This window comes from Hyaena hyaena, unplaced genomic scaffold (assembly GCF_003009895.1).
Source record: "Hyaena hyaena isolate Hyena2069 unplaced genomic scaffold, ASM300989v1 scaffold_231, whole genome shotgun sequence".
Taxonomy (NCBI): Eukaryota; Metazoa; Chordata; class Mammalia; order Carnivora; family Hyaenidae; genus Hyaena; species Hyaena hyaena.
The window spans coordinates 553,229-576,434 of record NW_024080862.1 but is presented as its reverse complement, the minus strand read 5'-3'; the positions used below and the strand labels follow the sequence as shown (position 1 = coordinate 576,434).

General features: G+C 42.6%; 2 protein-coding genes across 3 annotated transcripts; one reads left to right on the top strand and one right to left on the bottom strand.

The window, feature by feature from the left end:
- The first annotated feature begins 10,920 nt into the window (after positions 1 to 10,920).
- LOC120239437 (IQ domain-containing protein F5-like) lies at positions 10,921 to 12,846 on the top strand. The gene is made up of 2 exons (XM_039243709.1): positions 10,921 to 10,978; positions 12,393 to 12,846. Exons 1-2 carry the CDS (start codon positions 10,975 to 10,977, stop codon positions 12,830 to 12,832), a joined length of 444 nt encoding a protein of 147 aa, XP_039099640.1. The 5' UTR covers positions 10,921 to 10,974; the 3' UTR covers positions 12,833 to 12,846.
- Positions 11,898 to 20,355, bottom strand: IQCF2 (IQ motif containing F2). 2 transcript variants are annotated; one of them, XM_039243708.1, is made up of 3 exons: positions 20,289 to 20,355; positions 20,034 to 20,114; positions 18,834 to 19,271 (listed from the first exon to the last, which is right to left on the bottom strand). In XM_039243708.1, the coding sequence occupies exons 1-3, from the start codon at positions 20,304 to 20,306 to the stop codon at positions 18,888 to 18,890; spliced, it is 483 nt and encodes a 160-aa protein (XP_039099639.1). In that variant the 5' UTR covers positions 20,307 to 20,355; the 3' UTR covers positions 18,834 to 18,887. The 2 variants fall into 2 exon arrangements, 1 of the variants encoding a protein (XP_039099639.1); XR_005530427.1 differs by lacking the exons at positions 18,834 to 19,271; positions 20,289 to 20,355 and adding an exon at positions 11,898 to 12,347 and having other exon boundaries at positions 20,034 to 20,083.
- Positions 20,356 to 23,206: the final 2,851 nt, after the last annotated feature.

The following is a 23,206-nucleotide window of genomic DNA, read 5'->3' as shown; positions in this document are numbered from 1 at the left end:
CTGAGGAACCTCCACACTGTTTTCCAGAGGGGCTGCACCAGTTTACATTCCCACCAACAGTGTAGGAGGGTGCCCGTTTCTCCACATCCTCGCCAGCATCTAGAGTTCTCTGATGTGCTCATTTTAGCCACTCTGACTGGCGTGAGGTGGTATCTCAGTGTGGTTTTGATTTGTATTTCCCTGATGACCTGCCTGCCAGAATCTTAAAAGTTTATATAGAAGCCTTAACAAGGTTCAGTCACATATACTGTCCAGATGCTCTCAATGCCACATTGCTCTCTCAAGGCTGTGTCCTTGAAAAAGGCTCCCACTATAGCATGGTGGGTGGTATGCACATTCCAAGGATAAGGGAGGGGGCAAGGAGCCTTCAGTTGCCTGGGTCCAGCTTGCCAGTCAATGGGCAGTCACATCCTCTCAGTAACCTCCTTCAAAAGCTCCCTGCTCAGCTGGGGACTGTATCCTCATACACAGCCTCTAAGTCAGAATGAGCCAAACTGGAAATTGTTAGGAGTACATAGCCCTAGTCTTCATTCCTACTTCCAGCTCTGTCCCTCACTCTCCAGCCCCAAATGGAGGCTAGGATTCATTCCCCTTCAGACCTGTGGGAGGTTCCACCAGAGTGGAGATGGGAAAGAACGCACTCCACTGCTAGCCAAACCCTGTAGTGAGTGTCAGGTCATAGCATTTCACAGATAAAGAGTTGAGAAGGATCGGCCATGTCACCCTTGCCCTATCCCCAGGCCCAGTCTTAGCAGAGGCTAAGGTGGGGGCCCCTGATAGTCACTTCCAATGAAAAGCTGCTACCTGGAGTGGGATTGGGGCCTAGGTGGTAATAAAGAGACCATTAAGAGGTCAAGAGTAAGCTGTCCTTCTGCATCTGGGCACTGCTATCCCATGGTTTCCTATAGGCAGAAGGTCCTGGGGTCTTGGGTTATCAAGACTTGGATCAAGACTGCAAGCTCAGAAGCCCTGTGTCTGGTCCTGTTCCATCTACTCTGCCCTGACAAACTAGTCCTTCAGCTCACAGAGGTTCTGAGATGCTGCCTGGAGATCCCAGGTTCCAGCTCTGTCTTGCATTGGGGCATGAGCTCTGTATGTTCAGCTCTGTGCCCCTGTGTCCCACTGCTGTCTCATGCAGGTTCTGGTCTCTCACTCTGAAGAATGTCTGTCTTTTTCCTTTCCTACCTTTCTCTTTTGTGTTCAGTGTCTCAGAGTAAAGAGCAAGGATTTTGGGATCAAACCAGCCTAGGTCAGTTCCTGCTCCACCACTCACTGCTGTGGGGCTGTGGACACATCATTTTATCTCTCTGAGCCCATTTCCCGAGCTGTAAAGTGGGGCTGATTCTCATCTTTCAGCACAGAGATCGAGTGCCATAAAAATTCAGCATCAGTAACAAAACAAGGAAAGGGGTCACACCCACTTTAAAAACTGGCAGCTGGGGAAAAACCGTAAATGTGGGGATGTAGTGGCATAGCCCCGCGGAGCACAGCAAGGTATGCTCATCATCATTGGGGTGCAATGGTCCCAGGCCCTTTCAGTGCACAGAGATAGAGAATATATGTTTGTGCATACACACAAGCACACACTTCTATCTATCTATCTGTCTATCTATCATCTATCTATATTGAAATATATAAGTTCACACTGATATCTTCAATCCTAATCTAAAATCAAAGAGTTCATGCTAGCTTTCTCCTTTCTACATTTCTATCTCCTGTTTCCAAGATTAAGAGACCTGGTTCTTATTATACTTAATACATTTTCTGATCTGATCTCCTTGTATGTAACTAATTTTCCATGGCTGCTGCTGGCTATGCAGACATCGCCTTCACGCTACTTGAGCTCTGACACCCTGCTGGGCCATTACGCTCTTCATGTATCTCAGGCTCCAGCTTCCTTCATTGGTTGCTGTCCTCTGTGAATGCCCCTTTCACCCGACTTGGACTGACATGAAATGTCAGGATGCCCTCTGCACCTTCCTTGCTCAAGTTCTGACTTCCTACACCATTAAGGATGCCCTCCTCATTTTGCCCATGGTATGATACCCACTACTGCCATGGCCTTGAACACCCATGTCCAGATTCCCCCTTTATTCTACCTGGGCTCCAAACTGGGCAGCCCTCTTATGTCAACACCTTCCTTACCCTCTTGGGATCCATGCCCTTTTCTGTGTCACAGTCTCTCTTGCCCTTGTACATCTATGTTGCACTGCCCAGCCTAATGGCTTTCAGACTAAATTGTTCAGGAAGAGAAGTGAAGAAAATAAGGGAAAGGATGAGAGGAAACTAAAATTTCCATTTAAAAATAGAGACAAACCATCTGCAGAAAAAATTGTTAGTCATTGAAATCTGCTTCAACATTTTTACCTCAAACCTCAAGGAAACATGACCATAAAGAAAACCAAACAAATGTCCATGAGAAAATGGATCAACATGTTTCAACACACGTTCAGTTATTCTTCTCTTGGTGTAAATTCATAGGAATAACAGAAAAAGAATACATTTTAATGTTTTATTTATTTCTGAAAGAGAGAGAGACAGCATGATCAGGGGAGGGTCAGAGAGAGAGGGAGACACAGAATGTGAAACAGGCTCCAGGCTCTGAGCTGGCTGTCAGCACAGAGCCCAATGCAGGGCTCGAACCCACGAACCGTGAGATTGTGACCTGAGCCGAAGTTGGATGCTTAACTGACTGAGCCACCCAGGCACCCCAAGAATATATCTATTTTAAAAATCTCTAATGGGGGGCACCTGGGTGGCTTAGTCGGTTAAGCGTCCGACTTTCGCTTAGGTCATGATCTCGCGGTTCGTGGGTTCGAGCCCCGCGTCTGGCTCTGTGCTGACTGCCAGCTCAGAGCCTGGAGCCTGTTTCAGTCTGTGACTCCCTCTCTCTCTGACCCTCCCCTGCTCACGCTGTCTCTCTCTCTCTCTCCTAGAAATAAATAAAACGTTAAAAAAAATTTAAAAGACAGAAGGCAGATATGAAAACACTGAAAGAGCATGTATCAAAGCTCCAAAAAAAGGTCTCCTACAAAAGAAGAGAGTGGTCATGCAGGCCCTCCAAGCTTGGAAGCAGCTGATTCAGGAGGCAGCAGGGGCTGGTGGCGACTGTGGGGACTAGTTGAGATATAACCATAGGAGAGGCAGCCAGCTCTAGCTGAGCCATGTGGTTGGCAAGAGAAGGACTAGCTACAGCGAGGAGCTGTGATTGGTCTGGGGAGGTTGGTAGGGCTTGATGCCATGTGACCCCCTTGCACAGCAAGATTCCTGCCCAGGAGACCACCCACCGTGAGAGTCCACCCCATACCTCCCCTGCAACCCATGGATATAGCAATCATTGAACGGCAAAGAGAAAACACAAAACAAAGATGAGTGCCCAACCAAGAATCACCAAGCTTTGGAGGAAACCAACCACATAAAAAAAGCATCCCTAAACTCAATAATGAGAAACACAATAGCCAAGGGAAAGACTAAGAAGGCAAGTTAAAGAAGTGGAATTAATATTCTCAGCGGATGGGAGGAGACATCTTAGCCATAAAAGAACAAACCATTATTAAAAAGGGCTATTTATGGCTCTTAGAAAGGAACAGTGTTAAAATTCAAACTTGATAGATGGGGTGAATAGCAGAATGGACATCACCAAAGTTAATGAGTGGAAAGTTTGACAAGAGAATTCTTGAAATACAGCAGAAAAGGGAAAGATTCAGAGAAATGAAAAGGTTAAAGAAAAGCAAATTTAAAAATGGAGCACTGACCCAGAAGTTCTAGTCATGGTTGCATTAGTGTTCCTGAGAAAGGAAGCACAGAGAGAAGAGCAGGAACCTCCAAGGCATTAATGAATTTCCCATAACTCATTAAGGAGATTTAATTGCCGTAAAAAAGGTGAAGGAAAACAGATGGAGTTCCAAACAGGTCACAGCACAATCTCATAGCTGATGAAGATAATATATGTAAACATTTGAAGAGGAAGAACAAATCCAGAAACTAACCACTCAGGAATAAGATTAAGACTGACCTTAGCCTTCTCAGCAGCAACACTGGGTGTGAGGAGAAAGTGGAGTGACACCCTTAATGTTCTGAAGGAAAAGAAATGTTCTCTTACAAACTTGATTGTACATGGCTTGCCTAGATTATGACCTTAGGAACTCTCGTTAATTAAGATTTCCAACAGAAACCCCTCTGGACCAGGGATGGTGGCCTTTAACTTCCTCATCTCCTTCCTACGGCTTCATTCAAGTCTAAGGGCAAAAAATGAAAGACATTTTTATTAATTCAAAGTTACATTGAAAGTCTCTCAAAGCATTTCTAGGAAATGAATTCCATGATAAAGAAAAACGAATCCAGGAGAATGGCATAAGAAACAGTAATGAGCACAGATGCCATTAGAATTTGTTGTTACAAGCAGGATTTTTCTATTAAAAAACATGTGTACTATCTTAGATGATACCAACATAGAGGGTGCTGTAGGCAGTGAGTGAGGGGAGGAAAACTGGGCTGAAGTCCTTGCCTGATTTGGGGTAGAAGTGATAGATACAGATTGGCTTGAAATACTCCATGACATAAAACTTGAAGTATTAAGTGTTAAAATGAATCTAAGTACTAGAAGAAAAGGAATAAGTTATATAAGTTCTATCGAAATGGGAAATTATGTTCAGTGACAACAAATCTAAAATAGGAGATAAACAAACGAGGGGCTTGAGTTTATTACAGAAACCTGTGTGTGGACAGTCCAAGCCTGGTGGTATGGCAGCTCATGTAACTAAGCTACTGGTTTCTCATCTGCTCCCCTTCACTGTCTTAGAGATGTGAGCCTTACCCTCATGCCTTCAAAAAGGCAGAGTGCTGGCTATCAAGTCTGCTTTTTAGGGAAGAAGAGGGTTAAGGCAGAATGACAAAAAGGACCCATTTGTATTCTTTTTTTTAAATTTTTTTAAATGTTTTATTTATTTCTAGGAGAGAGAGAGAGACAGCGTGAGCAGGGGAGGGTCAGAGAGAGAGGGAGTCACAGACTGAAACAGGCTCCAGGCTCTGAGCTGGCAGTCAGCACAGAGCCCGACGCGGGGCTCGAACCCATTAACCGCGAGATCATGACCTAAGCGAAAGTCGGACGCTTAACCGACTAAGCCACCCAGGCGCCCCGAGGACCCATTTGTATTCTTAAAGAGCTTTCCCAAAAGACTTACCCAGCAACATCTCGTTGGCCAGTGAGTATCACATGGCCATTGCAGTTGAGACTCTGAGAAATGTCATTTTACTTAAATGAGCATGTTGCCAATCCCAATGAAATCACAATTCTTTTGGTAAGAAAGAAGTAGGGTATGGATATGGGTAAGCAACTCACAATCTCTGCCACAACTGCTAAAATAGTAGAAGGGAAAAACTCACCAACCTCCAAACTCACTGAAAACTCAATCTGACAAAAATAGGAAAGAAAAACAGATCATAAGAAAAAATTACAGATTTAAAGCACAAAATAAGACGGTAATAAGTCCATATATATTAGGAATCAATAAATGTGAATTAGTAATATCTATCTATTAAAAAATGTTCTCCTACTGAGTTAAACAGATCTTGCTTTTGGTAGACGTGGAAATGAACTACACAGACTCCCCTTCAAGGAAATAGAACGTGCTGCTTGGCTCCTGGGAGTGCTGATAGCAGCTGTCAGCCCCTTCAGGGACTGCTTCAGCTGCAAAGAGCCTGCCTTGCCCAAAGTCAAGCCCTTCAGGTACCACACACAATGACTGATTTAAGTGGATGTATAAAGACCTGGCCATTTGGACTCAATGTGGGCCAATTTTGCTGGGCCATTTCAGCAACAGAACTTCCTGTGGTGCCTGTTAAGTTTGCCAGCTGAATTGCCGGATCTTTTACCTCTACCCAATCCTCTTTCCTTCCCTTTCTTCCCATAGATTGCAATCCCAAGGGTATTCCCTAATAAATAGCCGAATGCTAAACTCCATCTCCTTTCCTGGAGAACCCAAACTACAACAGTTGATGCCAGAGGTTTCCTGAGAAAGAAGATAATAAGATGCGGTTTTGAAGTGGGATCACTCACTTCATCAGTGCCTGGCTGGCAATGAGGACCTCATACTAATGGTATGTGCAGCACAGATAGCCCCTGACACAGGGTGGTGGTTTAAATGGTAACCCTTTCAAGGGTGAATAGGTTCATCTATATAGAGGAGGCAGGAAATGCACTAGCTGGTGTGATACAGCAAGCATTTGGAAAGTATGGAGGAATTAACTATAAAGAATTGGATGGCTATTTCTAGGCTCTGTGAAGCTCTAGAAAAAGATAACAGATGGCTGAGAACAAGTAACAGCTAATTAAAAGGTGAGTGTAAAAGCCAGAGGACCTTCCTGATGGTATATGAAGAAACTCTTATCTATAATGGCAGGGCTGAAAAAGCTGAGGCCCAGGCCCAGGACTGAATCATCATCACCAAATCATCATTAAAGCGGCCAATATCCTAAGAAGATTAAATTCTCCATTAAGGTAGGATGCTCTGCCAAGATCAGGGAAGGAAAAGATGGAACTCTTATACATGGGATAGGATCATTTGGGTTGATGGCCCCCCAAATCTTGAATTCCCAAGTTCCCCTGAACCCGTTGAATCTGAAGAAATGTGATACTCCTCCCTAACTTCACTGATAGCAGTGATGACGGGCAATGGAAAACTGAAGATGCAAACTACATGGGCAGGTAGCTTAGACTCTTGAGTAACCCACCACTGTTGTGCCACCATTGCCCTCTCAGCTCATATTCATGTGGGCTTAGAGGAAAATGCCTGAGGCTGACTTGCAGATTGTTAAGCTTAGTATGTGTATGTCATCCCCAAAGAGCAGGTGAGCTACAGCCTCATTCAAGAGTAGCCTTGAAAGACAGTGAGTAGTGAGGGGAAAGTCCTCTCAATGGGCAGAATTGAGGCTGAACATCCACTTTATGTGGAAAGATAAGTGGCCTGAGATAGAATTTCTATGGACTTTTCAGCAGTGGTAAATTGGCTTACTGGTCAGTCTCCTGGCAACACAAACACTCGAACAATGGGGACAAGGAAGTCTGGTCTAGAGGCAGATAGATGGACATACGGTAGTGTATGCAGAGTGAAAATCTTTTTATCATATGTTAACACCCACCACCAGGAAACATCTGCCATGGAATAGGCACTAAACAGTGAAGTAGACAAAAAACACTGGACTAGTTGATGTCAGCCAGCTTCTGTCACTCATTCTAGCACTGAAACAATGGGTCCTGGATGGTCATGGAGGCTGAAGTAGAAGCAACATATGGACCCAACAGCATAGGCCCCAAGTTAGCAAGGCTTATGTAGCTATTGCTACTGCTGTATGCTTGGTAAGTCAGAATATTCGCCTTCTCTTACTGAGAAAAAAATCACAGAACTATAATAGTTAAGTCAACAAAGCAAGTGAAGCTTACCATTGACATTCCTGTTTTAGTAACAGAGTAGATTAAAATATCTTCCCCGGGGGCACCTGGGTGGCTCAACTGGTTAGGTGTCCAGCATCCGACTTCAGCTCAGGTCATGATCTCGCAGTCTGTGGGTTTGAGCCATGAGTTGGGCTTTGTGCTGACAGCTCAGAGCCTGGAGCCTGCTTTGGATTCTGTCTCCCTCTCTCTGCTCCTCCCCCACTCATGCCTCTCTCTCTCTTTCTCTCTCTCAAAAGTAAATAAACATTAAAAAAATTATAAAGAAATTTCCTTAAAGTACCTATTGAGGAATAATATAATGAGTACCCATAGGTTGTAGGCTGTAAGCACTTTACATTTTCATAAACTGTAAATTTGTCCAACTAAGCCTAATTTTTCTGCTTTTTTTCCACACATATTTTCACCATATCAGTTTTATCACATCCTAGCAGATTCCACTTCAGGTGGCATTGAATTTTTGTCTTTTCAATTTCTTCAAACAATATTCGCAACAGTAGTTGTTTTCATGCAGACTATTCATAAAGCTGAATTCTTCAGGCCTCTCAAACTTGGCATTCACCCCTTCCATGAGTAACAGCTGAGCTGTATGGTAACATCTGCTAACTCATCAACAGTCAAAGAAAAAAACCACTTGAAACCATTTGCCTTGTTTTAATTTGTCTATTGGTTTTGTTCCCAGTGTCTTCCACTATTCCCATGAAAGGCTAATAGTGTTAAGTTTATTTTCTATCATCACATTTTTTTTCCCAGCTGCTGCAATTAAACATGATTTAAATAGCTCACCAGTAGTAAACACCTTTTCTTGCTTGGCTAACAAATGAGCAGTCTGAAAACTTACTTTGTGGCCTCATTTTCAATTTTCGCAAAGAAGTTCTGCTGTGGTGAGATACCCCATTTAACATGTCTAAATTTTAAGATCATTGCTTTCTTGTGAGTTAAGAATACTATGGATTGCTTATCTGGTAATGTAGATATATAATGCTGTATGCCTTTAGGACAGCTATAATGTCGCATAATGAACACAATGTTTTGCTATTGTCAAAAAGATCTGACATTTAAATTCTACTTTTCTCCTCTGTTCTTGTTTGACACAATACAGATGTATTGGTGATAAAACATGAATCACAGCAAGCAGTATATGTGGCACTCTAAATATTATTCAGCTATAACTGCACCACCGCCATTTGTTGTGTGTTGAGCAGCAGTGGGAGGTGATGGGAGAGCCATATACTATCCCTGTCACAAATACAAATACTCAAATCTGTCATTGCAGTGCAAATGTGGCAATAGACAGCCTATAAATAAACGTGGCTGTATTCCAATATAATTTTATTTATAGATACTGAAATTTGAATTTCATATAATTTTCATGTGTCATGAAGTTTTTTTTTCCAGTTTTTTCAACTGAAAAATGTAAAAACCATTCTTTGCAGGATGTACAAAAACAGGGAGTGGGGTGGATTTAACCTATGGGCTGTAGTTTGCTAACTCAAGCCCTAAATCAAGGCCCATTACATGGTGCTTGGTCCCTAATAGGTAGAATGTGTGTGTCCCAGAATCAAGTGTGGCAGTGGTGGTGCACCCGTGAGCACCTCTTCCAGCTATACATGTAAGAATTTGGGCTTTGTGTCTCTGTAGGCTCCATCTGACTAGAGGTTCTAGTTTCTTTTTCTTTTTAAACAATTTTTTAATGTTTTATTTATTTTTGAGAGAGAGAGACAGTGTGAGCAGGGGAGGGTCAGAGAGAGAGGGAGGTAAGAATTAGAAGCAGCCTCCAGGATCTGAGCTAGCTGTCAGCACAGAACCTGATGTGGGGCTCAAATCCACAAACCATGAGATCATGACCTGAGCTGAAGTCGGACTCTTAACCGACTGAGCCACCCAGGCGCCCCTGGAGGTTCTAGTTTCTAGGGAGGAAGGCAGTCATCAAGGGTCACAGTAAGGGCCCCTCTAAAGTTAAAGCTATGGCTGGCACTTGGTCACTTCGGACTCCTTTGCCAAGAGACAAGCAGGTAATGAAAGGAGTCACCATACTGGCAGGGATAATTAACGCTGCTCATCAGGAGAAGGTGAGGGAGTTGCTTCTACACTATGGGGGCAGGAAAGACTATGAATGCTGCTTGGGTGATTCACTGGCAGATACGTTGGTGCTTTGCTGCCCAGTATAATGGTAGATGAACACAATCATGACCAGAGAAGTATGATAACTTACTTAAAGAATCAGGTATCTCATGGAGGAAGGTCTGGATAACTGCTCTCCCTGAAACTGCCTAGACTAGCAAAAGTGCTAGTCAAAGCTGAGGGGAATCTAGAAAGGGTGGAAGGGAGAAGGGGGTAAGGAGTGTGTCTCTTCTCTACAGCCACCCCCCCCATAGCCCCACACTGCCTCCTAATGCCCACTCTACATATTGCAAAGGCAGTCCTCAGTGACCTCTGGGGCTGTGACTCTAAGAGGGAGCCAGGCCTTCACAATGACCATGTGGGTCTTTAGAGGCCAAGAGGAGGCAAAAGTGGGGCACTTCTTGTGTAATGGTTGCCCTTCACCCATTTTCTGTCTGTGACCTTGAGGCTCTCAGGGGAAGAAGAAGACAGGAGAGTGCTTGAGGCCACCTGAGACTGAGATGAAGGCCCTGGCTGGTCCTGGGAGCTTCACGAATGTTCTCCCAGGGGCCTGATAATTAGATGACCTACAGTTAGGCCAGACATAGGAGATTTAGCAACAATTAGGGAGTTTATTCTGTTCCCCTAATTCTGCTATCTTTATCAGAGATGATCACTGTTAATTTTTATGTATCTTCTTAATCCCCACTCCTTTAAAAATAATGCTTTTGTGACAACATGTATATAAATATATACTTATATTGAGTTGATATTGATTTGATGATTGTTAATCTTGCTAAATCTTGAACACTGTTCTATATCAGTACACGAGACACTCATTCTAATTGTTATTTGGAATGTCGTTGTTGAAATGAACTGAAATCCATATAATAAATACTAGCCAGGCTTTAATGAGTACCATTATACACTTTTGTGTCAGTGGGTCACTATTTGGGATGTCCTTCTTTTTAGCTAGAACTCTGGCCATTCTGGTAGGAAAGAAAGGACAGGTCTTCTGGGTTTTTTTTTCTTTTTTTCTTTTTAAATTTTTTAATTTTTGAGAGAGAGAGAGAGAGAGAAAGAGAGAGAGGAGTATGAGCAGGGGATGGTCAGAGAGAGAGGGAGACACAGAATCTGAAGCAGGCTCCAGGCTCTGGGCTGTCAGCACAGAGCCCAACACTCACAAACTCACAAACTGTGAGATCATGACCTGAGCCGAAGTTGGACGCTTAAGTGACTGAGCTACCCAGGTGCCCCTGGGTTTTTCTTAGAAAGGGACTCAGTTGCTGGAAGCCATCCTAGTGCCTGAGTCATAGGTGCCCTTATGACATCATATCTCTCACCCCTCCTCCACTTTTCCTGCCAGTTTGTGGCTGGAGGAGAACAGACCTGAGAGCGATGGGACCATCTTGCCCCTAACCATGGGTAATTTAGAAAGGGCAGATCTGAAGGGAATTTGACCATCCACCCCAAGTCATGGGCATTTAATGTTTTGTAAGACACAGTTAGATCCACCTGCGTTTTCTGGGAGGACAGTAAATTTCCCATATATACCTCAGGGTGGGACTCTCCCCACCCCCAATCCTTCCATGTCTGAGATCCCAGAAAAGCCAGGAAGCTGTGTGGTTGACTTGGCACCTAGTGATGGGAAGAGTCCCCTTACTTTCTCCAGTGTTTTTCTCTCTAATCTCTGACTACAGGACAGCAAAATTTCCAAGTTATAGTCAAAGATGATGAAGTCACATTGATAGAATAGAGCTTGAAGGAGCAAAGGGGAGAAGAGGAAGCAGCTGCCTCCCAAACTCCCACCCACATCACTGCCATTACCCAGTCCACTCCTCCATGTGTAGATGGTTTTAGGTTCTACTATGTTGGGAAGAGTCTTGACTTGTGGCATCTCTGACCCTTGGGGTCCAGTGGAATATCCCAAAAGTCTGTGACCATGTACTTTGTTATCCAAAGAGAGATGCTTCAGTGAGTGAAGGGGCACTTATCAACACTACTCCAGGACAACAGGCATAAACCCAGGGTGTGTCTGGCAAACTGAGATGAATGGTCCCCATACTCAGAGCTAGAATGAACACAGATTGACTCCTCCTTGGCTATCTCTTTTTTCCACATTTCCTCCTTAGGCTGAGATGTGGGTCTGGCCAAGGTGTATGGATTGTTCCAAGGAGGTGGGCAAAGAGTATGAACTCAGACCATGTATGGTTGGGAGCTACCAAGGTGGGGACTCTATTTGCGGTACAGGTACAGGAAGATTGGGTCTAGAAGCGTGTGTGCACGTATATCTTTATACTGATATATGTGTTAACCGGTGTTTAAGCTCTTAATAAAGTGTAAATGGTGGAAGAATCTTTTAATACTTTGGTGAGGCAGAGGGGAGACAGCAGGTTGTGGGTGTAACCTGAAGTCAGAAGTGAGAGGGCAGGGCGTGCAAAGATTCCACTTCTCCAGCAGACGGGAGGGGTCTGAGGGAAGAGACAAGAATTTTAGGTAGGTGGTCAGGTCCAGGTGAAACTTATATCTCCTTCACTTCTGATTGTAGTGTTCTTGCTTTAAACTGGTCAACCAGGTCCATGCAAAGCTGGGTGACACTGAAAGTGCAGGAGGAGGCCCTGAGACTCAGAGGGCAAGATGAGGTGTCTACGCCCAGTAATAAGAGAGTGGCAGAGGCAGGACACTTACTTAGTCTCTCCAAGTCTGTCCATTGACCACAAAAGCTCTGCTGAACATCAGAGGAAGGGGCAGCTGTTGATAGAGGATCAGGGCTCCTCCCTGGCACACCTGGGAGCTGAAATGTATGCGTTTCCTAAGTGTCTCATTTTCCTCTTGCAAGGCCCCGGAACAAAGATCATCACAAAACAGGAAGCGGCTATGTTCATCCAGGCTTGGTGGCGGGGCACCCTGGTACGCCGGACATTGTTGCACGCAGCCCTCAGAGCTTGTATCATTCAGCGCTGGTGGAAGCAGATGCTGGTGAAGCTGGTGGAGAAGGAGAAGCGACCAGCCCTAGAGTTCTACGCTCGGCAAGAATGGGCAGCGGTGAAGCTGCAGTCTTGGGTCCGCATGTGGCGCTTACGCCTTCGTTACTGCCGTCTGCTCCATGCTGTCCGCATCATCCAGATCTACTGGCGCTGGCATATTTGCCGAACGCGTGGCTTTATTCAGGGCTGTTACAACCTCAAAGAAAGCCAACTAAATCTTCAACTTGAAATCTCTTTAGGCTTACAGGCTTGTAAGGTGCAACAGTGCATACCCCTTCCAGTAAATGAATGATCAGGTCTGTTTTACCTGTGTCCTCTCCTCTCTTTGTCAGATTTCAAAGAGGTCATTGAGTTAATGATAGCATCTCATAAATCAGTTCTGAGGAAGTGACAGTTCTCCTAGTGTGGAGAGAGATTCTGAGAGCCCAATGCTGGATGAACAGGACCTATGAACAGATTGATTAGCAATGTCTGCCATGGGTAGGAGATTTGGGAGCTTCAGGGCCACCAAGCTGGCCAACACCAGACAGACTCTTTCACAGCGCTGTCTGTAGTTGTGTAACATGGAGGACTGGGCCATCTTTTGCTTCACCCTCCATCCAAATGCTATTAAAATCCAAATAGTATTAAAAATATTCTTTAAAAAATTGTGGTAAAATATATATAACATAGAATTTGCCATTTTAACAATGTTTAAGTAAACAGCTCAGAGCCATTAAGTAATTCACATTGTTGTGCAATTATCTTCACTAGCCATGTTCAGAACTTTATTCATGTTGCAAAATTAACTCTGTACCATTAAACAATTATTCTCCATTTTCCCTATTCCTCAGTACCAGGCAACCACCATTCTATTCTGTCTCCATCAATTTGATCACTGTAAAAATATCATTTGAATGGAATCACACATTAGTTATAGTAGTAGTAGTAGAAATGACTGACTTTTTTCATTTAGCGTGTCTTCAAGGTTCATCTATTGTCAGAATTTCCTTTTCTAAGGCTGAATAATATTTCACTGTATGAATACACCACATTTTGTCTATCCATTCAAATGGATACTTTGGTTGCCTCTACCTTTTGGTTATTGTGAATAATACTGCTGTGAACATGGGTGTACAAAGATCTCTTTGAGATTCTGCTTTTTTAAAAAAATATTTTTATTTATTTCTGAGAGAGAGAGAGACAGCGTGAGGAGGGAAGGGTCAGAGAGAGAGAGAGACACAGAATCTGAACCAGGCTCCAGGCTCTGAGTTAGCTGTCAGCACAGAGCCCGACATGGGGCTCAAACCCATGAACCATAAGACCATGACCTGAGCCGAAGTCAGACCCTTAACCGACTGAACCATCCAGGTGCCTTGAAATTCTGCTTTTGATTCTTTTTTGTATATACCCAAAGGTGGAATGGCTGGATCATTATAAAATAGTAATTCTATTATAAAATTCATTATAAAAATAGAAATTCTATTTTTAATTTTTGAAGACTGCTATGCTGTTTTCCATAGCATTTGTACCATTTTACATTCCCATCAACAGTGCACAAGGGTTCTAACTTCTCCACATCCTTGCCAATGTTTGTTAATCTGACTCTCTTTCTTTCTCTCTTTCTTTTGATAGTAGTTATCTTCTGGATGTGAAATAGTATCTCATTGTGGTTTTTATTTGCATTTCCCTAATGATAAGTGATGTTGAGTATCTTTTCATATGCTTACTAGTCGTTTGTATATCTTCTTTGAAGAAGTATTTATTAAAGTCTTTGTCCATTTTTGAATCAGATTTTTGTTGTTGTTGTTGAGTTGTAGGTATTCTTTCTATATTTTGGATATTAATATCTGATAAGATATATAATTTTCAAAGATTTGATCCTTTTTAAAAAAAAAATAGCCATGCTGACACCTCAGAGCCTGGAGCTTGCTCCAGATTCTGTGTCTCCTTCTCTCTCTACAGGTCAGATTTTCACCCTTTCCCTCATTTTGCTAGGTTTTCTTTCTTTGTTGTTGTTGTTGGTTTGTTGTAAGGTGTATCTGTGTTTGGGGTTATTCTAAGGTATAAATTTAAGATCCTCTCTTAAATATTGAGCCCACACTTTTCCCTGAGCAAACGTAATGATTTTTTAAATTACTCTGTATATGTGTTCTAGTCCTTAAATGTCTGATACTCAATAAGGGAAGAAGAGAAAAGTGAGGGGTTAAAAAAAATTTCCATATCTTTAAATCCTCTGAAAATTGTTTTAGCGGGAGGAGAAGGGTATTGAAACAATTGAGGTGGGAATCGGGAATCGCAACAATGGCTGCCTGCCTCTGTTTCTGTGCTTCTGCGATCACAAGCACCAATAAGCAGTCTGAGCACAGATCCTTGATATTTAGAGGAAAGAATCTACTCACCTTGGCTTTTGGAAACTGAATAAAAAATTTTATGGAGTTCATGCATGGTTTCCCACCACGGTGCTGGGGATTGGAAGTAGAGTCAGAGATGGGTAGCCAGTACTGCACCAAGAGCTGAAATTGACCAAAACTAATGACAATTTACCATCTAAGTTTCTGGAAGTTATAAGCCTTCAAATAGAATCCAAAGCTCCAAAACAGAAAGAGTCTTCCAGTGCAATTGTTGTCTAGATGAGGGAGATGGAATCTTGGCCCATCCTTTTTGTCATGTTTTCTCTAGCTTTGACTTCATATAAGGACTTTAGTGTAACATAAATTTCCATTTTTTTTCTGGCAGTAATATCCAAGAGCACAATTTCAGAATTGTATGAGAATTGCACATTTAGTTATTTAGGAAAGTTCAAAATTGTTTTCCAGAGTTGCTGTGCCAATTAACATTCCTACCAACAATTTTTGAGAGATACAGCTCTTTTCACCAGCATTTGGTTTTGTCAGTCTTTTGTTTTAGCCATTATGATAGATAAGCAGTGACATTTCACTGGTTTTTTAAAAATTTTTATTTATTTAAGTAATCTCTACACCCAAGTGGGGCTTGAACTCACAATCCCGAGATTAAGAGTTGCACACTCCACTGACTGAGCCAGCCAGGCTCCTCTTCACTGTGGTTTTAATTTCCATTTACCAAATGATTAAGCTGAATGCTTAGTTAATGATTTCAAGTGCTTATTTGCCATCTATATACTCTCCAGTGAAATATCTGTTAATATCTTTTGCTTATTTTCTATCTGGATTGTTTCTTTTTTACTGTTTTGTTTTGGGAGGTTTTTTGTTTTGTTTTGTTTTTTAAGTAAGTTTCATGCCCAGCACAGAGCCCAACATGGAGCTCAATGTAGGGCTTGAATTCATGACCCTGAGGATCAAGATCTGAGCTGAGATCAAGAGTTTGACACTTAACTGACTGAGTCACCCAGATGCCCCTCTTTGGGAATTTAAAAAAATATACATTTTAGTAAAGAATATCAGCAAGATCATGGAAAAGGAGATTCCCTGCTCATATTACTCTTCAGCAGCAATAAGTTGGCAGATTCCCATGGACAGAAGTGCTTTGTAGGAGATCTGGGATCCAGGTAAGAGATTGTGAAACCCTAGTGGAGTCAAGACCTAAGAAGGCCATTTTGAGAATGTAGGCTCATGCCCAGGTGGCTGACTCACTAACCATGGTCTTGTCTATCAACATGGAAACACCTCTGTGTCCCTTGTTTGGTCTTGATCTTACAGCCAGCACCATACATCAAGAAATCTGGGAGGAATCATGTGTATTTGTATCTCAGACAATAGACCTACAGATCTTGGCCCCAGCTGTGGGCCCTGAAATGGCCTGTGAACCAGTTCTAGCCCTTCTCAACCACATTCTGGGAGCCCCTGAGGGAAGTCTGTCAAACTTGGTCTGATGCAGATCCTGAAATGGCCCTGTGACACACCTCAAGACCCCCCAACTGCAGTCTAAAGCAATCTTGACAGCCCAGGGACCCAAGGGGAAACACTCTCTTCTGCACCCCTGGACATCCTGAAATTGGCCTGTAATTTACCTCCTGTTATTCCCAGCTTTAGTCCACAGAAGTCCCAGCAGCCTGGGGATCCACTGGGAGGAATGCCCATCAGTGCCTATGGAAGCAGGACAGCCAACTTTGGTATGACAGTAGATTCATGAAACAGCTCTGTGACTTGGCTCCAGACCATCCCAGTCACAATCCATGAGCAACCCTGCCTACTTAGTGACCAACTAGAATATACATCCATCTGTGCCTCCAGAGCCAGGCCTGCAGACTTCAGTCCTGGCTATGAACACTGAAGTAGCCTTGGGACTCAGTTCTAGCCACTCTAAGTCATGATCTCGGCCCAATTATGCCTTCCTAGGGCCTACCCAGTGTCCTGACAGGATCTTTCTTAGGGACCTGGTGAGAGCCACACTCACCCATACATCTAGTAATAGAGATCATGAAGAATCAGGAAAACATGACACGAACAAAGGAAAGCTAATAATGTTCCAGTAAGTGAGCCCAAAGAAATGGAGATCTGTGGGGGCGCCTGGGTGGCTTAGTCGGTTAAGCGTCCGACTTTCGCTTAGGTCATGATCTCGCGGTTCGTGGGTTCGGGCCCCGCGTCGGGCTCTGTGCTGACTGCCAGCTCAGAGCCTGGAGCCTGTTTCAGTCTGTGACTCCCTCTCTCTCTGACCCTCCCCTGCTCAAGCTGTCTCTCTCTCTCTCCTAGAAATAAATAAAACATTAAAAAAAATTTTTTAGAAAAAAAAAAAAAGAAATGGAGATCTGTGAATCGCCTGACAATTCAAAGTAATCACCTTAAAGAAGCTGAATTAAATGTAAGAGAACACAAACAATTAAGTAAATTTAAAAAAATGAATGAGAAAAATAAGAGATTTAAGAAATAGAAACCATAAAAAAGAAACAAATTCTAGAGCTACAAAATATAAAGAAAGACTGAAAACCCATAGAAAACTTAAATAGAAGACTTGATCACTCAGAAGAAAGAATCAAGGAGCACAAATACAGGTCATTTGATGTGAGCCAGTTAGAGGAACAAAAAGAAAAAAAGGAATGAAAAAGAATGAAGAATGCCTACATGAATAATGGAATTCCTCTAACTGAACAAATATACACATTACAGAAGTCCCAGAAGGAAAAGAGAGGGGAAGGGGCAGGAAGGTTACTTAAAGAAATAATAGCTGAAAACTCCCTATATTTTGGGAGAGATATGGACATCCAGGTACCTGAAACTCAAAGGACCCCAAGCAAGATCAACCCAAAAAAGGCTACTCTGAGATACATTATAACCAAATTGTAAAAGTCAAAGACAAAGATAAAAATTTAAAAATAGCAGAATAAAAGCAACTTGTCACATAGAAGGGGACCCTTCCAAACACACACACACACACACACACACACACACACACAATCAGTGGAAATCTCAGCAGAAACTTTGAAGGTGAGAAAGAAGTAGGATGATATAGTTGAAGTGCCAAAAGAAAAAACATCCAACCAAGAATACTACACCTAGCATTGCTGTCCTTCAGATTGACGGAGAGATAAAGACTGACAAAGAAAAGCAGAAGGACTTCATCACCACTAGACCTGCCTTACAAGAAATGATAAAGGGAGTTTTCAAGTTGAAATGAATTAGAGCAAGGAGGTTGATGGAACAATCTGAGCAATGATAAAATCACCAAGAATGGAGAAAAAAGTAGGGATGGAATAATATCAGAGGGAGCCCTATTTGTTGTACAGCCCTTAGGGAGAGGAATTCAGGTAAGGATCTTGTGGAGACAGAGTTGGAGTACCATGAGCTCCTATTCTCTGTTAGTCCCCAGGGTCCTCAGTTGCTCATCAACATGCCCAGCTGCACCTGTCACTAAGGCCAGACTCCTGTCCTTCACCCGATGCTGCACTGGCTGCTTCCAGTAGAGTCAGGTAAATGTTGGCATTTTCTCTAGATGCTTGTCAAAGATACCTTGTTCATGGTAATCAGACTCCAGTCAACCTCTGACCCCAGGATGACAGAGGAGAGTCTCAGAGTCTCTTCTCATGTGTAGAGGTGCTCAGGGTCTTCAGTGAGATGCATTCCACCTATCTTTCAGACCCTCAGGTGGAAAGAAAGGAATGGAGCTGGGAATGGGAACTGAAACTTCTGGCTCTGTCATATATCAAGATAGGAAAGGACCCTCAGTTTCTTTTTTGAAAACTGAGTAAATAGCATATGATCATTGTCAGTCCAGAATAAGGTCCATGGGCACAATGGGAAAACCTTACTAAAGTTCTTTCCCAGGTAGAAGAGGAAGCAGCGTGGCCTAAGACCCAACATTTCCATTACCTGGAGGAGAACATGAGACATATCAGACCAGGTTAAGCTTTTACTGGAGACAGGAGACACAGTGCCCCTTCTTGCCAGCCTTTAGGGGTTGATGATCTCAATGTGGAACTGTAGGTGAGTGGCTGTGACTACACAGTGGCCCCGGAGGAGAGCACAGGTATGGCAGTTGTGGCATTGCCAGTGGCACTGGATAACATAAATGGCACTGAGCACCTGACGGTATCGCCATTGGATACGCCACATACGGACCAAGGACTGGATCTTGACCACTGCTCTTGCTGTATTTGCATAGGTGAAAAGGGCTTGCTTTCGCTTTTTCTGCAGCAGGCTATCCAAGGTCAGCCTCCACCAGCGCTGAATAATCCAGGCCCTGAGGGCTGCATGCAGCAATGTCCGGCGTACCAGGGTGCCACGCCACCAGGCCTGGATCTCTGTGGCTGCTTTTGTTTGTTTTTTTAAAGGTTTCTAAGTGGAGATAAGAGAGACCACTCAGGGAACTTCCTGCCATCAACTTCCGAGATCTTCCTGGAAGGGGCCTGGATTCTCTTAACAGTTATCATTTCTTTGGAGAGTTAAGGGGAGTTAGCAAGACACTGCCTAAGAGTCAGAATACCTGGGTAGTGAGCCCTTGCCACTGTAGGCACATCACTCTGCCCTCAGAGTCACAGCACCCTACTCACTATCTCACAGGTGTATAGATCAAGGGGAAAACCACTGGTAGATAGAAGGGTACATTAGGGATGTGAGGGACTTGGTTAGTCATGCTCCACATCTTCAATGTTTATTGGGTTTTGGAGGTTTGGCCTCATAATGCCTTTGTCTGGTATTTTCTGCTAATTCTAGTCCCAAACCATCATTGGCTAATTTCCCTCTGCCACAATGTACTTCAGTACTATGGTAGGTTTTCAGCACCCTTATCCCATTTTCTACTGCAGCTTTCCCATATTTTGAATATTGTAATCTCTAATTCAGAGTCCTCATATTCTCACCTCCCAGCCCCATTCATTTCTTGATTACTTTCCATTCTCCTCATTCACTCTTCATGTCACAGTCAGACTGACACCCAGAGAGCCCATGCTGAGAAAGGAGTGCAGGAATAATGGGCCAATATTGAGTTGACTCCTGATTATTTTAGACTCAGGATCTATAAGGAGAATAATTCCACACCTTTATGACACAAATGTAAATGTTCTGGATATCTCTTAACTACATGGAAATTTTACCCACCTTGAGTTTCTGTTTCTCACTCTTCCACTCAGTTATTTCTTCAATATCTTCAATTTCAAGTAAAATTAAATGGCCATGAGTCTGTCATCAGAATTAAATGGGAAATGAATGGATGAGTTAAGACTGCTGTTTCTCTCCATGGCTCTGTACAAAGATACCCCTGCTTCAGCATTCCTTCTTTTCCCAAGACCTGTGAAGTCCTGGGTGATCCCCACCCATTCCTATTTGCCTAATAAATCTGACCATGTCTCTTACACAAAATCTGAGCCTCATGGCTTGTCTCTAGATGGTTCTTCAGCCTCGATTTCTCTACTTCCCAAAGTCTGGCATGAGTAAAATGAGGGAGGCAGCTATGAGTTCACAACTGCATTATGACATAAGGATTAGGATACCTGCCACTGAGTTGGGTCTTCCTCAGATATAAGCTCCATGGGAACTTGTACTACCTGTCTACTTCCCTCCTGTCAGAGATGTACCAGAGCTCAGAGCGGAAAGATAGGGCACGTAAGTGCCATTTCATACGTGGGTTCCTCTAGTGAGGCCCATCCACGTCCCTCCTCATTATCAGTCACACAGGGGAGCAGGACTTACATGGCAGTGTACAGCTCTCTACTGTCTTCTAAGACTTAGCATTTCCTGTTTCCCCTTGACTCAGGTTTCAGTACCTCAGTACACCACAGGAATCTAGAAAGAGAAAGAACAGATGAATCTAAAAAGCAGTAAAATAAAAGTAAAATTTTATTATTTATTTTATTTTTTAAAAGTTTATTTATTTTTGAGAGAGACAGACAGACAGACAGAGCGTGAGCAGGGAAAGGGCAGAGACAGTGGGAGACTCAGAATCCAAAACAGGCTTCAGGCTCTGAGCTACCAGCACACAGCTTGATATGGGGCTCGAACTCATGAACTGTGAGATCATGACCTGAGTCCGAAGTCAGACACCTAACCGACTGAGCTACCCAGGCGCTCCAGTAGTAAAATAAAGGTAAAATTTTAAATTAAATAGAAAATAAAAATAAGTGGTGGAAAGTAAATTGAAAATGTGCTATTTTTGAAAAGACCAATATTAAAGATAAACACTTTATGAACCTGAGCAAAGGAGAAAGGGAACAAAAATGGAATGAGAAAAGCAAAATAATCACAAGGAGATTTAAATAAAGAGAATGTCATAGTAACAAATGTGAAAACTAAGAGGAAATGTTTTCAAAAAAAGTGTAAATTACCAAATTTAATTGAAAATACATTAAAAAGAAAACACATAAAACTTGATAAATTGAGTTTTGGGGCGCCTGGGTGGCTTAGTCGGTTAAGCGCCCAACTTTCGCTTAGGTCATGATCTCGCGGTTCGTGGGTTCGAGCCCCGCGTTGGGCTCTGTGCTGACTGCCAGCTCAGAGCCTGGAGCCTGTTTCAGAGTCTGTGACTCCCTCTCTCTCTGACCCTCCCCTGCTCACGCTGTCTCTCTCTCCTAGAAATAAATAAAACATTAAAAAAAATTAAAAAAATAAACTTGATAAATTGAGAAGGTTATTGAAGATCTACGGTAAATAAGTCACCAAGACTAGGTAGATGCATACCCAAACTTAAAAAAAGAAACTTAACAAATTGAGATATTTCCAATGTGACAAACTACTCAAGGCTATTAAAAGACAGAAGTTTCCATCAAGCATTTCATAGTGTCAGTTCCCTAAAAAACCCTGCCTGGATTTTTTTAGGGAGGAAAAAAGGCTATCTTCTGATACTGAGCTCCTTCTAAGACCATGGACTACCCCTTCCTTTGCTAAGAATTCTTTTACATCTTTAAAAAAATAATTCTTGGGGCGCCTGGGTGGCTCAGTCGGTTGAGCATCTGGCTTCGGCTCAGGTCATGATCTTGCAGTTTGTGGGTTTGAGCCCTGTGTCGGGCTCTGTGCTGACAGCCAGCTCAGAGCCTGGAGCCTGTTTCAAATTCTGTGTCTCCCTCTCTTTCTGATCCTCCCCTGCTCATGCTCTCTCTCTCTCTCTCTCAGGAAAAAAAAAGACACTAAAAAAATTATTCTTTTATATATTTCTATAAAGTTTAAAAAAATTTTCTCTGTAACTTTTTTTTTTAAGATTTAATTTTAAAGTGATCTCTACACCCAATGTGGGCCTCAAACTCACAACCATGGGATCAAGAATCTCATGTTCCACCAATGAGCCAGCCAGGCATCCCTGTAAAGGTCTTTTTATTTTTTTAGATATAATTTACATTCTATAAAGCTCACTATTTAAAACTGTACAATTCAGTAGTTTTTAAGCATATTCAGAAAGTTGTGCAACTATCACCACTATCTGATTCTAGAACATTTTCATAAGCCCCTAAATAAGCCCCATACCCATTAGCAGTCAATCTCCATTCTTCCCTATCCCAACCTTTGGAAACCACTGATCTACTTTATGTCTTTATAGATTTGCCTATTTTGGATATTTCACTTGGTTTGAATCACACAATAAATGGCTTTTTGTGTCTGGCTTCTTTTGCTTAGTACAGTATTTTCAAGGTCCGTTCATGTTGTAGCACGTCAGTACTTTCTTCTTTTCTATGGCTAAATAAGATTCCGTTGCATGTATATACTATATTTTTAATCCACTCATCAGTTAATGGACACTTGAGTTGTTTCTACTTTATTACTATTATGAATAATATAGCTATAAATATTGATGTGCAAATTTTTGTATGGGCATATGTTTTCAATTCTCTTGGATATATACCTAGAAGTGGAATTGCTAGGTCATGGTAAGGTTTTTTTCCCCCTGAAAACAAAACAGATGCACCTGGGTGGCTCAGTCAGTTGAGCATCAGGTTCTTGGTTTTGGCTATGGTCTCTTGGTTCATGGGATCAAGCCCCTCGTTGGGCTCTGCTCTGACAGTGTGGAGACTGCTTGGGATTCTCTCTTTCCTTTTCTCTCTTCCCCTCCTTTATTCATGTTCTCTCTCTCTCAAAATAAATAAACTTACAAAACAAAACAAAACACATGCATTTCTCCCCCTCCCCCCACTCCCTACCTTTTGCAACCACCAATCTGTTCTCTGTATCTATGAGTTTGTGTTTTGTTGGTTTTGGTTTTGGGGTTTTTTAAGATTTCATATAAGAGAAATCATATGATATTTGTCTCTCTCTGTCTGACTTATTTCATTTAGTATAATGACCTT